The following is a 15,263-nucleotide window of genomic DNA, read 5'->3' on the forward strand; positions in this document are numbered from 1 at the left end:
AAAACAGACAAACCACATTTATCATTCCCTTGGATTCTCACCAGTCCCCAGGATTACATGATAGACATTTTCACTCGCTTGTGGAGATGTGCTGTAATTCTTGCCTTGCTTGTAATCTTAGTTCTGTTTTATTATGTACTTCATTTCCTCCCACTTTTTCCATATATATAAACACTGATTAGAGTCTTGTCTTTTATCAACCACATTTAACTTATATCCTATTTGTTTTCCTTCTCAAAAGAAGAGATTTTTAGTATGCAGTCCCCATGAAATGCAGATTGCAGCAACCATGACACTTCATGTATCCCATATATCAACAGAACTGCCACTGCAGTTCCCTCATAAAACACCATAACTGCTGAAGATATATTTAATATCATAACCCACAAAACCTGCAAAAATTAAAATCTGAGTTCAAATAATACCATGTCCAGTGAAATCACAAGAGATCCTGTGAATTAAACCCTGATCCCAGCAGAAGACCCTTGTTCCAGAAGGCCCTAAAATTTTTGTGGGTATGGCAAGCATATTCCAAGCAGTTTTGGTTACACTGCAGTATCTATTTATACTGCTTCTCAATTTATTCTGCTTATTCAAGGGTAGATCAGAAACACAGTATTTTAATAAGGAATGTGAAAATTATTTCTTCTTAAAAAGCCAGCACCTTTCATCATACTGCAGAAATAACTCAACTTACACTAACACTCCAGTAAAAAGTACATGCAGAATGAGAGATAACTAAAGTCAGCGTGTGACTTCAGTCTCATCACTTTTCAGAACTAAATTCAGATGTTACTAACATTTACATCCATCAGAATATGTTTGGTCATTTCACTGCAGCTGCTACCTTTTTTTTAACGTTTTCACTCTAAGATTTCTTTTCAGGAAGACAGAGCATTAGTCATCCTGCCTGCTAGGAGCACCACAATATATGGCAGTACAGAAGCTTGTCAGAAAGCTTGGTACCCAAGTTATGTGTTACCAACAGCCCTACAGAGCTTTCCAGAGCTCACTCAGTAAACATGACAGGAAGCTTGCCTTAAAGTTTCTGCATTTTTATCGGTCTCTTGACAATAAAACACCTTCAGGAAAGAAAGTAAAATGGAAGATTAATCTAGGGATTTATTTGGTGGTTTCCTCTTTATTGCCCAAGTCCAGCTCACACTTAGGAAAAACAAGGGTGAATTTTCCTGATTATAATTCTTCCCTTCCATTTGTCCTTTCACCAGGACCATGCTAAAATATGCTTTATAGCTCTAGCTTAGCTCTCCTTGAATTCAAGCAGCTGTGAATGTTTGCCTTGGTTTCCCAACATTCACCTGTGTTGGCATTGCACAAAAATGCTGAGGCAGATTTACACAAACAAACATTTATTTGCAGAGTCCACTACTGATGACATACATCGACTCAAGCTGCCTTAGGGAAAAACGAAGGACAGAGAGGCAGGAAATGTGATAGGCAGAGGGGGAACTCTTCCCAGGGGTCAGGAGGGAATTACAGATTCTTAAAATCGAGTCCAACTGCAAACCTAACACTGCCAAGACCAGCAAAAGAAGTGGCGGGATGACCTGAGCCTTCTCCAGGTGCTGTCTCCAGTGCAGCGGGATTCGATAAGGGTTACAGTTTGTACCATGCTTGCCTTCAAGTAATGCAGCCATTTTATCCTGGACCCAGCCCAACTCCCAGTCTGCAGCTTCCTACAGTGCTAGCACACTAGTGCTGCCAGGAGTACAGTTCACCACCACTTTTAAAGTGTTGCGCACTGACTGCTAAGGTTCATGTGATTCATTACTACGTAAAATGAAATTAACTATTATGTATCTAGTCACTAAGTTCTTTCACGGCAGGGAAAGGGGTAAGAGGTGAACCCCATACCAGTGACAACCACCGTCGGAGAGATCCACCGCAAAAAAATAGGCGTGGTGAGAGGTACAAGTCCCGGTGCCTGAGGGCAACGAGGCGGGAGCAGCTCGGCATCGCCAACTTCAGGGAAGTCGCAGACAGCCAAGGGGACAGGCTGCAACCCTGAGACCCGGGATAGGGCTACGGAGCGGCGAGCACCTATCCCCGGCCTGGGCAACGCAGACAAGCACAAACCCCTCAGCCACGAGGGAGCGACCTCGGCCCCGACCTGCACCGCCTACCCGCTCCCTCCCCACGCTGGAGCGGCCGCAGGGGGCGGACCGCCATAGCCAGCTGCCGGCCCGCGGGGGAAGGGAGAGGCGCCACGCCACGGCCGTGCTTCCCCAGGCGGCTGGTGTTGGTGGGGTGAGACGGTCTCACCTGCGGATGGCGCGCAGCGAGACCACGCGGCCACCGCAGCTCCCGGGAAACAACATCGACCACGTGTCACCCGCCCGCTCGCGGGAAACGCGAGCCCGCGCGCCCCAGGCCCGCCCCCGCTTCGCCCCAGCCAATGAGCGGACCTAGCGGAAAAGGGGGCGGGACCTCCGTGGTGACGTCCAGCGTTCGGAGAGCGCGTGACACGCGGGAAATGTTCCCTCTTGGGGAGTGGCGTGGTCACGTGGGATAGTGGCTCCGCGTCGCCGCGGTGCGGACCGTTCCATTACCCGCCGGATGGGAGGGGAGGCTGGGCTGGAACCACCGCGGGCGGGGGGCGGGGTTGGCCGGAGGCGCTCCCGTGACGTCGCGTGGGGCGGGACGGCGGCGCGCGGAGGGTGCGCGCAGGCGGCGGGAGCGGGAGCCGGAGCCACTCGTTTCTCCGCACCACCGCCATGGGCCGGACACTCGCGTTCTCTCTCGCCGCCCTTTCCCTGGCGTGCTGCCTCTGCGAGCTGGCCGCGGGCGCCGAGCAGAGCGGCGGCAACGCGCCCGTCGGTGAGTGATTCGCGTATTCCCCTTTCCCCCGGGAGCTGCTGACGGGGCAGCCCCGCCCGCTGTCGGGCGCTGGGGGGAGCGGGGCGGGCTCCGCACACCGAACCCCGCCGGCCCTCCCTCCGCGCCCGCTGTCGGAGCCCCCGCGGCCGGCGGGGCGGGAGCGCCCCTGCGCCGCCCGGAGCCCGCCCTGCGCTCCCCCAGCGCGCGGCAGCCGCCGCCGCTTCCGCAGGGCGGCAGCGCTGCCGCCCGCCTCGGGCGCCGCGGCCGCAGCCCGCTGGGCGTTTGGCCCGCTATCCCGATTGGCGCGGGTTTGGGTCCGTTATCCCGGTTGGACGCCCCCTGCGGTGCCCCCTTGGCACGCCGCAGGGGGCCGGGAGCCGCTGCCAGTCCTCTGTACGCGGGTGGGTCCTGTATACTTGGTGCAGGTCTGATAGCGAGGGTTCCCTGACTCAGCGGTGGTGGTCTGTCCCTGCCGCCGCTCGTTCCTTATCCGGGCGCGAGCCCCATTAGCCGTCTTGTGGGTTTGCCCATTATTGCCCACAGCTCTGGCCCCATGAGCTCTGTGCTGAAGTGTTTGCCTGGCCGAGAACCACGAAATATGCCGTGCTCCAGGAAGCGAAGGGGAGCAGTTGCGTGGAAGTACTTCGGTGTTCCGTGGCCGCGTTGCACGGTGGCGCTGGAGGCAGCTGGGTTTGAGGCTGCCCGGTCCCCGCTGCCGCAGCCCTTCTAGGTTTCCTCTCCAGCCCTGCTCTGACGGCGGGATGCAGGGCGGTGTGGGACACCTGGTGGGAACCGAGAGCTGCTCCGTGACTGCTCAGCCAGGGGTTAATAGGCGCTCCGCTGCAGCGGGAGAGGGCACTGTTGGTCCAGCAGGACGAACTCTTGTTTCCAAGTTTCCTCCTCGAGTGTAAGGGGAATATCCGAATTTACCCCGTGTGAGAGCCAGTACAACAGGTTTATCTTGGGAGCAAACGTCAGCTCGCTTAGTGTGAAGAACTGAGTCTGTGATACCAGAGTAATTTCTTTCGGTAAAGAGTAGGCATCTTCTGATGGGGAAAGCTGGGAAACTTGCAGTTATCCCGTATAAAAGACCCTAAGAGACAATGTCTGAGACCCTGCCACAGATTCTGAAGTTAACAGCTCATTGATAAAAGCTCTTCTGATCCTTTACTCTTGCACATCAGATCCTTCTCCACGATAGTCTGGGAAAGCTGTTTTTGAAACTAAACTAAAAGTGCTTGTGCATCTGGTATTAGTTAGCTGCACTGACTGTCTTCCTGTCTCCACTGATGTACTGTGCTACATTTTCTGTGTACCAGTGAGGAATTTGCAAAAGTCAGGGTTGTTCATTTGTGTCAGGTGGTGTGTGTGCTGTGATCATTCCTCAGATGTATATCCAGAATAATAATTGACTGACTTCTTTTTTCCCCAGAATTTTTTTCACCCCGAGATCTATTATCCAGAAACTCATGTAGCTCTTCAAGTGATTTGAGTGCTGCCTTCCCAAAGGGAACAGTGCAACTGTTGCATAGCTCACTGATGCAAACCGACAAAGGTCTTTTCATATCTTATGTGAAAGGGAAGAAATAATGCCAGCATTTCTGACCTGATCCTACCTTAACCAAGAGAAAGGCCAGGTAGATTCAGGGTTAATTCGGATTGTCAGATCACTGAAGTTACTTAATGTATTTGTAGTTGTTATCTGAGAGGTAAATTACAGTGCTGATTGCCAGAGATCTGTGGATAAAAGTGTTCCCTTCACAGAGAAGAGGGAAAGGTCACCCAAAGGTGGATAGGTGGGTATGGTGTGAAATGTGGTGGAGAGCATGCAACATGTGGGTTGCATGTGGGTTTTCCAAGTATGATGGCTGTATGAGTAAGTATTAATTAAAACTGATGCAGTCAAACTGCAGATTTGGAGATCTTATTTGAGCCAGATAGTGGATGTGTTGTCATTGTGGTTTTAAGGCAACAATATTTGACTGAGATTGACATAAAAAAGCATCTGGACTAGTTAGATTGCTGGCTTTTGCTGTGATTAGAATATGAATAGATTGACTTCCTTTCTGCTCTCCTTTTTTATGCATGTGAATATGAATTCCTCTAGGTTCTTGTCTTTATTTGATTGCTTTCTACTGTAGGGTTATATATAGTTGGCTGTATTACATAAAGGAAAAATAAAATCAAAAGGAAACAGGCTTTTACCACCTGAGGTTTCAACAAACTTCTGCAAAATTAATTTAGTGAACTTTGGTAACTTCACTAGAGTAGTATATCCACTATTATCTGAGTTTACTGTAGTTAGATGTTGCATGAGGCAGAATCATGTACATGTGGGGGTCTGGTTTAGCAGTATCACTATTGTCTGGAGGAAAATGTGTTTACTTCATGTTAAAAGCATTCAAAAGTTGTAGTTTTCACTTGTAAAAGATTGTGCCTTAACCTGGGAGAGTGCAGATCTAAGACTTGTTTCTGTGGGTGAAGTTGCTCTTTTGACAGTGGTAATTTTGTCCTAATCAGTGCTTGCCTTTTTTTTTTTTTTAAGGCGTCTGTGGAAACTTCTCTGACTGCGATTCATGTATAACTAATGGCACAAATATAGGAGTCTGCACGTGGATCACATGTGAAGGTAAGGAGGACTACATAGTGCAGATCCTTACTTTGCCATTGTTAAGGAAACTTCCCTGTCTGACCATTCAGGAGACTTGGGCAATCACACTCCTATCACTGGAAACTTTCACTGCCAGGACTGAAGCCCCTTTCCAGGAGTCAGCTCACGACGGGTGCCCCACTTGACTCCCTGCACACCCCACACTCACACAGTCAAACCAGATTTCCTTACCAGTTCAACCCAGGTTTCCCTTCACAGAGTCTCAGGTGTCTTGTTCCATAAAGCAGTTTATTCACAGTGCAGTAATACAGAAACAGCTCAAGCTGGTGCCTCCAAGGAGAGACCTCCGGTAAAGGAATCCCTGGGTTTTATACTGTCACAGTCTTAAATGGGTGATAGTCTGGGGTCATTGGCTCCGTGGTGTCTCTGAGTGTCTGGTCCCTTGGCTGGGACACAGGTCCCCGTGCCCTTTTGTTGTGCACCCAGTTCCCAGCTCAAGCTGCAGCTCATACTGCAGCTGCACACCGAGCTACCTGCACTGAATGTATTCCTCAACACTGTGGAGAGCCTTAAACCCAGCTAGACTTACTTCATCTATATTGATGTTCATCACACAAATACTCTGTTCTGTTTGATAACTTAATAAAGCATTAACTCGTAATTTGTATCTGTCATTCAGCTGTCTTCACTTGAGAACTTTAAACGTTTGATGTGTTCAAAATATTCCCAGATTTTTTAGGCTTCTGATTTAAATCTGTGCTGTTGATAAAGTAATGTTTTCCAGGTGGTTCAGAATGTTTTTGGGACAAACTAGTCACTTGTATTTGCTGTTAAGGGATCACGAGTAGATTCTGACATGCAAGCACAGCTCTGTCCTTCAGTCCCTTTTGAAATCTTGTCATGGACCTGGTGGTCCAACCACTGCTCCAGAACTGAAGTGCAATACAGGTAGAGGAATCCATTAAATAGTTAACAGCAATGTTCATAAAACTACGAATTGCAGGCCACTGAAGGGAAGGTGACAGAGCTGAAGAAGCATTAGTTGTTTTCTAATTTAGGGCCTTATTTTTCCAATTATAGGTGAGTTGGATGTAACTACATTTGGTTGACATCTGGTACTCAGTCCTGGAGGAGATGAAATTGCTGTTGACAAAGTCATACAAAGACTAAATAAGCAGGCCTCAGGTGGACTATTTGTACTTCTTATGTGAGGTGAAAACAGAGTAAGAGGAGAGAATGGCTTGACTGTCATAATGATTTTTATAGCACTTGATTGTAGATAACCAAGAAGGGTTATATATGAAGGTTAAGGTGCTTTGGAAGTAATGAAATCAATTTTGGATGCAACTTATCGTTCAGAAAGCTCTTTTTCTGAATTCTGCTTGTGGTGTTGGACCAACAGGCGTATACTGCAAACACCCAAGAGATCTGTGTGGTTTCTTTGAGAGAGAGGTTGAAATCTCCATCAAGGGAGAATAAGTCAAGGCAGAGAATAAGAAACTGTATTCAACCATTTCAAGGTCAAGGACCAGTTTGAAAAGCTGGAACTAAGTTTTGCTTGGATATAGAATTTTTTAAGATAGTAAGATACTTTTTTTGTGATGCTACTATAGAGGTGGAAATGTTTAACTTGGAAAATGCCACAAATAGAAACACTGTTTAATTTTATCAGCTCTGAAGAAAAAACATCAGGCTATACTGTTACAACAAAATATGTAAGTTTTGCCTAAGTGTTGATTTGAGTGGTGGAGTAACTAGTGAAGAAAATACTAAAAAGTCTGAAATTATTAATATAATACTGAAGTCTTGTGTACTAAAGTGGCTGTCTTGGCTAGCAGATGGTGTTTAGTTTGTCCTATGAACAGTTTATTAGTATCTAGGAGCAATGTCTCAAACACTTTAAACTTCAGCTACTGTAAATATCTTGTTTCTTCTTTTCTAACAAAAGGTAAAGAGATGTGTGTAAATGAAACAGAAGCATCTGTGAAGGCTGGAGAATGTTCACCTGTACAACAGTGTTCCTGTGAGTATTTAGATACTCAGCTTTCACATTGTTTAATGTGAGGCAGTTGTGTTTACAACTCATTTGTCTGTTGGCCTTTTGTTGATATGCCTTCTACAATTTATATAATCATTTACAAGTATGTAAATAAGCCCTTTGCTTTCTGCTTAAACAGAAAATATATGATACTAGAATACACAATTTTGTTGTGCATTCATTTAGCTGCTTACTGTTGCTGTTTTAAGAAGCCTGACATATTTTAGTAGACACATCTTTCAATACTGCCTTGCTTTCTTAGATTAAAATGGGTGTTTCCTGTTAGATACAGCATATCCCAAGGAACTTGTCAGTGTCCTCAAGGCAGTAAGCTACATATTGAACAAAAAAGTTTCACCTGCTAAGTCATCTGAGATGCAGTACATAGGAAGAACTTATGAACCTTCCGGTTTTAATAGTTAACTAGCACAACTCTTCATGCAGTTCTGAAGTACAGGGTCTGGGATATAGAGCTGGGTAAGATAAATCCTTCATGCTAGGAATGTGCTCGGTCACTTATCTACTTCAGACTTAATTTGTGCTTGCTGTGCAAAACTGATTTGCAGGATATGAATAATTTAGATTAGATCTTGAATTTCACTTTTGTGGAAGCCCTCGAATTTTAGTTTTTCTGAAAACTGACAAGAAATGGACTTTAAAATAGTATTTCCTGGTTTTAAGATCTAGAACAGCAAGTGAAAATTCTGAATAGTCTTGTCCAGCTGAATTCAACAGTGTGGCTAAAGTGACTGGCTCACAACAACAGAGATGAAGCTTCCATGCTGCTATGGGCTATATTGTGATGGCAGCCAGTCAGAAATAATTCCTTTTGACTTGGACTTGTGTGTTGTTTCTAAAATTGTAACAATCGCCTCTTAATCAGGGGTGCTAAAAGTACTATTTTTTTAATGCTTTCCAAAGAGAGCATGATGTTACGATGCCTTTCTTCTGTATCTAAGAGAAGTGTTTTTACAATCTGCCCCTGGTAAACTTTTAGTGACTCTGTCAGGTTGTTGTGTTTTTGCTTGTGCATATTCAAGGAAATTAATTGTCACCCTTAGTAGGGGGTCTTTGTAGGTGTGAGAGCATTGTCCAAACACTTCTTGAACTCTCTCAGGGTTGGTACTGTGACCACTTCCATGGAGAACCTGTTCACCCTCACCTTTATAGACTCTCACTTCTGCATTCAGGACTGACATGGGAAAATGTGGGCCAGTTTTTAAGTGGCCCTAAATGGACTGAGTGCCAGTGGGACTCAAGAGAAGATCGATTCTGATATATCCGGCCTATCTCTGTAGAAACAGTTGGCTCTGGTTTCCCAGCATGCTAAATTATGTTCAGGATGTGAATAACCACATCTGAATGAGCCCTGAGTATTAAAGGCTTCTGGACATCATGGCATTTCAGCAGGAGGCTTGCTGATGTATCGGTGTATGATTAACCAACAGTTTAGACAAGCTGTCTATGTGTGATTAACTTGGATGATACAGTAAGTTGCAGAAGACTTCACAGTTCTGCATTTTGGGTGAGGTGGTTTGTGTTTTTTTTTGTACAGCACATACTAAGGCTGAGATTACCTACATCCAGCAACAGCTCTCGGAACAGGAAGCTTTAGCAAAGCTTTCAAATTCTTGATGAGGTCTTGGTTTTCCCTTCATTCTGATTCAGTTGTCTAACCATTCTGATTTATAGTTTGAACTCGGTAGGTCAGGTTCAGTCTAAGTTGCAGTGAGGTCGGGAAACAGTACTGTATGCCTAGTTCTCTATCGTGTAAAGCTTGTGCAGTAGGGCTCTTCTCACTCCTGTTTGCTTTGAGGAATCATGAGTTACCAGTTGAACACTGGCTTGACTGGGCTGCCTGTGACAAGATTTTTCATGTATTCATTCATGTAACTTCTGATGTTAGTATGGTGGAGTCAACTGCTTTGTAATTTCATACTAAAACTACAGTAGAACTCAGTGCTATATGAAACAGCTAAAACTATGCCTGCTGATGCTGGGTTGTTTTTCAGCTAAATACCATCATTAATCTCTTTAATGTAACTCTTATTTTTTCATAGCTTCCAGTACTTTCAATACTACTGTATCACCTTCCAATGCTACCACAGCGTCTTCCAGTGCTACCACAGCATCTTCCAATGCTACCACAGCGTCTTCCAATGCTACCACAACATCTTCCAATGTGACCACAACCAGTTCTGCTACCACAGCTCATACTACTATAGGTAATACAGTAGCACTGAACATAGAATGGCAGTAAACTAGGAACTGGTGAATAAAATGAAGGATAAGGACTTCTTCCACAGTTCAGTGTAGTAGCTTGAGTACTAAACATCTGATGTACAGAATACATAAATGATTCCAGGTTTGGAAGAGGTGGATTTTAAAAACCTCTTAATTATATTGGCAAGAAGCATTTTCTCTGTTAAAAATTGGGCCAGTGGTAATTGTTTGAATTAATCATTTCCACTAATCTTTCCATTAATCATGAATTCTTAAGAGGGTTTTTTTTGTTGTTATTCAGAAATTTCTCTGCCGTCTTAACAGTGAAGTTCTTAAAAAAATGAATCTAATCTTTAAAAGCATCTGCTTGTCAAGTGAGCTGGGAGGTAAAAACTTGGTACTTGATTAGTCTTAGGACAGCCTAATGTACAGTAGGGCGATGTTTAGCTTTGAGTAAACCTACAAATGTTGGCACTTGTTCCAGGCACATAGTGAAATACTGATTCATTTTTAGTAATCCTAATTGGTAGGGGAGGGGAGGAATGGTCAGAGACCCAGTGTTCTGGCCTGATAATGAAAGAGTTTTTAGGAGGCAGTTTACCTATAGGTGGGTGGTTTTATTCCGATGATGGCATTCACAGTTAGTGTTTTGGGGCAGGAGGAGTGTGTATGTCCTGTCTAGAGATACTATATTAAGTACTTTTTTAGTACAATTAATACTAACTGATTGTAAGGGCTGTTTAATGAAGGTCCTTTGCCTTGATGCAGATACTCAGTTGTCTTGAAGCAGCTGTCTTGATTCTTGTTCAAATACCAGTATTTATACTAGTACTTGAAAGAGAAGTGGTTTTGTCGGAATGAAGAATCACTGTCTGATCTGTGGAGAACCTTGAAATATTTGGATAACAATGTTAAGCAAGTTTGAAAATAATCCTTATTGCAGAAACTTGGCTTAGTGCCACACAGCTGAACACCTAAATTGTGTGGGATAGTCTGAGGGCAAAGCTTATCCTTGTTAAAACAAAACAAGAAAAATAATTTGCATAAGAACTTCAGTGCTTGCAAATTTTGCTGTAGAGGTTTATGGTATGCACGTACTGTCTTCTCTCAAACAGCTAATGTCACCAATGCAACTACACATGCTCCTCTGCCTACAACTACCGTTACTTCACCTACCACAACACCTACTACTCCAGGTAACTGCTACTACTACCGTAATTAAAGCATAAAATACTTAACTTTTAAAGCAACACTAATTTTTTTCTGGAAAGACTTACCAACTGACAGCATCAAAGCAGTATTGCTGTATCTGTTGTTGTCACTTCTAACTTTATGGCAAGTCGAATTTTGTTAAGGTGATGTATGTATGTAGCAAGGTAATAGCCCAAGAATCAGAGCTAGTTGGTGAGATATTAAAAGTGGGAAACGTTTTGGTCAAAAAAAATCAGCTGGACGATTTTCATAGTGTGGCTGGAATTCACTTGTTAACTCACCTGTCCTCGGGAGGTAATATTTTGGCTTTCAGTTGCAGCATAATAATGGGATGCCTTTTTTTTTTTTTTTTTTTAAATGAAATTGAGCTACGGTGATGGGAATAAGCTGAAGTATTTTATTTCTGTGTCAGTCCTAAGTATGCTATTTCATGAAAAGCTTTCGCAAAGTAAAGCTCTTTAAAACTAGCCTTCAGCAGATGGCTGTTATTTCCAGACTCATATTCGTTGGGATTTCAGCTGATTTCTTTAAGCATAACTCTTGCAGTAAAATACAGTAGAGGGAAGATAATAATTTATTTTGAATTTAAGCAAAAAAAACCTGAGCAAGGAGCAGAGACTGTAAATGTGTCTTGAATGTGAACATATCAATAATATACTTCTATGTAAAGGAGGAAGGCTTTGGCTCTTTGAAGTACAAATAACGTTCAGCTGGGTATTGCTCAGTATTGAGGTCCAGAGCAATTTGTCTATAAATAGCTCTAGTCTTGTACAATCAGTATTTAATCAGAATTTCAGTATCACTAATCTAAATGCAGATGCTGATGTGTCTTTACTTTTGATTTTTTTTTTCCTATGATGTTCTGAGTAATCTTAATACAAGGAAGCCAGCACTAAAATCTGTAAAACTGTTGTGAGCATTGTGCATTTACAGTTTCTAATGTGGTGTTTAACAGGTACGAGTGCTACTGTGACTCCTGCACCTGCTGCACGCAAATCTACATTTGATGCTGCAAGTTTCATAGGTGGAATTGTCCTTGTTCTGGGTCTGCAGGCTGTTATTTTCTTTCTGTACAAATTCTGCAAGTCAAAAGACCGAAACTATCACACACTTTAGGATCTGCCACTTTGTATTGGACTAGTAGCCCAACACCTGTAGTTCACTGAACCAAAATATTTTCTGTTGCTCATGGAAGACAGCAGTTCATAATATCCTTTAAATCTCTAAAAGAAGACTTTAAATGAATATTTTTGCAACATTATACTTGGCAAGCGGTGATATGAATCTCTTCAACAGGATTACTTGCAATATGCTGCATGGGTTCTAATGGCTGTTTTATTTTCCTTTAGTGGCTGCTGCTGTGGGACTTTTCTTGATATGCCAAATGTAGACGTTCAGAGGTTCTTATTCAGTGGTAACACTGTTGAGTAGACAATCTCATGATGACTTATTGTGAAGGCTAATTTAATCCACATTTGATACAGTATCCCTTCAGTTCTATCAAGATGTGAATTATTGGTGACTAAATTCAGGGAGTGAAATACCGTTTATACTAGCTTATGGCTCTTACAGCATGTTGCTAGAAAGATGAACAAAAATGTAGAATTAGATAATGTGTTAATAGAATAACATAACGCTTTTTATTTTTTTTACACAAGAATAAAAGTTACTTCATAAAATAGTTCATTCCAAACAGAATTCCTATGCCCTTCTCAATTAACGTTAAGGGTGGATGTAAGGATAATTCTTCTAATAGGAAAGAAAATATTAGTGCCTTAAAGACTAAATTTCAGTAGACTGCAAATGTGTCCCACCTATCTCAAAGATAAATAAAACTTCTAAGTACTAGCTTTACATAGAAAAATAGAATACATGTGACATGAGCATTCCAGTTTAAAAAATTTTTCACTAAAATAACTGTCCCTTATTGACCTTGTTTTATAGTGAGGAGCGTGGTACAGTGATGTTCAGCTACAAACAGAAGCTTTGACTTGTTTACCTTTTGTTCTGGCCTACAAAGACCAACCATAAAACTAGTGATAAAATGCAGTTCACTCCCTGTATAAAAAGGCAAGAACTCACATTTATACTTGAAATACTGATGTTTGGGAAGTCCTGAGGTTTTTGTTGTTCAAATGGTTCTTAAACTCATTGCAGTTAATTTCAGGAGTTTGGGTTGTTGGTTTTTTCTTTTTTTACTCTCCTGTATGTCTGCTTGCTGACAGAGTAGTTAAGGGTAGTTCAGAGGATCTGCTGATTTGATCCTAGTCTGGGTTGCTGTAGTTCTATGACTGCAGGCTACACCTTTTTTTCTTTCCTCTTCCCACTTCCTGGCATCAGGTTTGTGTCTCCCTGCAGCGAACTGGTTAAGGAGATCTATTCAGCCAAGTAGTTGTTTTTTTTTTTACTTGGCTGAATCAACCAGGTGATCTGAGTATCAAAGGTACGTCATCTCCAATGCAGACTGACTTGAGCACCTGTGAAAATAAACCCACAGGAAAAATGGAAGTAAAGATAAAATCAAGTGGTGTATGTAGCACATAATGCATAGCTTCTGATGATATCCCTTGATCATCAATTTTGGGATAATCTATAGTACTGTCTTATTAGCTCTGACTTGACTGGAACTTGGCACCCAAAACAAAATAGCATCAATAGCAGATAATACTCATGGCAATGGAACTTGAAATATGAAGCAAATTAAGTGCACTTCAGTTGGAAATTTAAAGTGTACCGTGTCGCTTTCTTGTGTTCTTTTAGTTTGAATGGCATTGTTTCTGTTATGCTGCATAGAAAACTCAAATTGCTACAAAATGCAGAGGTTACTCACCAGTACTGTATCTTTGAGTTCATTAGCTTTTGGTTTTCTAAACAAAACTAAGACAATCAGCTCAGGTTTATGAAAACAGCAGTGAGCAGCCAGTTTCCAGCAACAATATGTGTGTGAGTTAGATGATATATCCTTGGCCTTATTGTGAAATCACTTAAATCTGTCCTTTCCCTATCTAAGAACTGTTTTATTCCATTTGTTTCAAACAATATCCATGAGCTTGTGTTCTGTACTTTGAAGTGAACTAAGTACTCTTCTAAAATATGACAGTTCGCTTTTAGCTCAGCAAAGCAAACTATGCCTAATGTATAATTTTTGGCCTCAAAGGGCTCTCTTTTGGGAAACTTACAGAAAAGTCCTGCAGAACACTTCACAGCATGGGAGTCATTGGCACAAAAAGAGTTGCTCTGTAAAATGTTGCTGAAATGCTTATTCATGAGCTATGCTGATCCTGATTTAGGTTGCTGATAAAGTATGCTGGTAAAGCAAACTAAAAATAGTGTTTAAAGTGCCTTAAAATTGCTTAATCGTTTGCCTCAAATTTTGTTTAAAAGGGGAGAAAGGATACCTTGCCTTAGTTACTAAATTTTCTGTGGTGCCAGCAATTGCTATTTTCCAAGACTTTAAGAAACCCAGGATCTCTGACACGTTCAGATGCCTATCTGAAAAACTCAAGTTTGTGCTATATCAATTTAGTCATGTTCCAAAGGGCCTGCACTACACACCTCTTGCTCATTAGCCTTGCCAGCAAGGTATAAGTCCACAGGTTAGAGTTGTGGCTGGAATTGTTTCCCTTTTAGTTGTTTGTGGGGAGGGGAGGCTGGGTTATACATCTTCACCATGTGCTTGGCTGCCTCACTGTTGAAAGTAATTACTCCTTTGTGAAATGGCAGTATCAGCTGATCTGTGCTGTGTAGTAGCAAAAAACCTGAAGTTACAACTTACAGTTTTTCTTGGCCTTGTGTTTTGAAGTGGAAGGTAACTCACAGATCTGTAGTTGTACTTGCCCCTTAATCACTGAATTGTGATTTTAGGCACTGAATTGTAGTGACTCTTCAAGTTACCTGGCTTTTTCTTGAGGCCAACTTGTGCAGATATCAAGCTGTTACCTTATGAATGTTCTCTGCAAGTGTTGCTGTAAAAGTTTGTATTTTGTCTTCAGTGGAAGAAAACTGAAGCAGTTGTAATCGCAAAACCAAATTGATAAATAAAATCTGTTGAATGGAATTTTACCCGTAAACTTTCTTTAATGTGGGCAATCCCAGAGGGTACTGTGTGCTTGCTAACTTTCTGGAAATAAGAGCTGTTTTCCATAGAAATTGAGAAACACTATAGGGCAAAAAGGATTAAAGATTTGTTAGCTCTCCTACATACAGTATTAACTTTGCATATGTACGTGCAACAATACTGATTCAGATTTAGAATCATCTCCAAAGAATTTTCATTTAGGTCATGTTTTTCCATGTTATCTTAACTCTGTTTTTCACAAAAAGCCAGAGAACAGCAATGCA

The 15,263-nt window shown here is 42.5% G+C and overlaps 1 protein-coding gene across 1 annotated transcript; it reads left to right on the forward strand.

Moving 5' to 3' along the window:
* Nucleotides 1–2,665: 2,665 nt before the first annotated feature.
* Nucleotides 2,666–14,979, forward strand: CD164 (CD164 molecule). The gene is made up of 6 exons (XM_032683486.1): nucleotides 2,666–2,838; nucleotides 5,384–5,467; nucleotides 7,395–7,472; nucleotides 9,548–9,712; nucleotides 10,826–10,906; nucleotides 11,878–14,979. The coding sequence occupies exons 1-6, from the start codon at nucleotides 2,736–2,738 to the stop codon at nucleotides 12,036–12,038; spliced, it is 672 nt and encodes a 223-aa protein (XP_032539377.1). The 5' UTR covers nucleotides 2,666–2,735; the 3' UTR covers nucleotides 12,039–14,979.
* The last annotated feature ends 284 nt before the right edge of the window (nucleotides 14,980–15,263 follow it).

The sequence above is a fragment of the Chiroxiphia lanceolata genome, chromosome 3 (assembly GCF_009829145.1).
Source record: "Chiroxiphia lanceolata isolate bChiLan1 chromosome 3, bChiLan1.pri, whole genome shotgun sequence".
Lineage (NCBI taxonomy): Eukaryota > Metazoa > Chordata > Aves > Passeriformes > Pipridae > Chiroxiphia > Chiroxiphia lanceolata.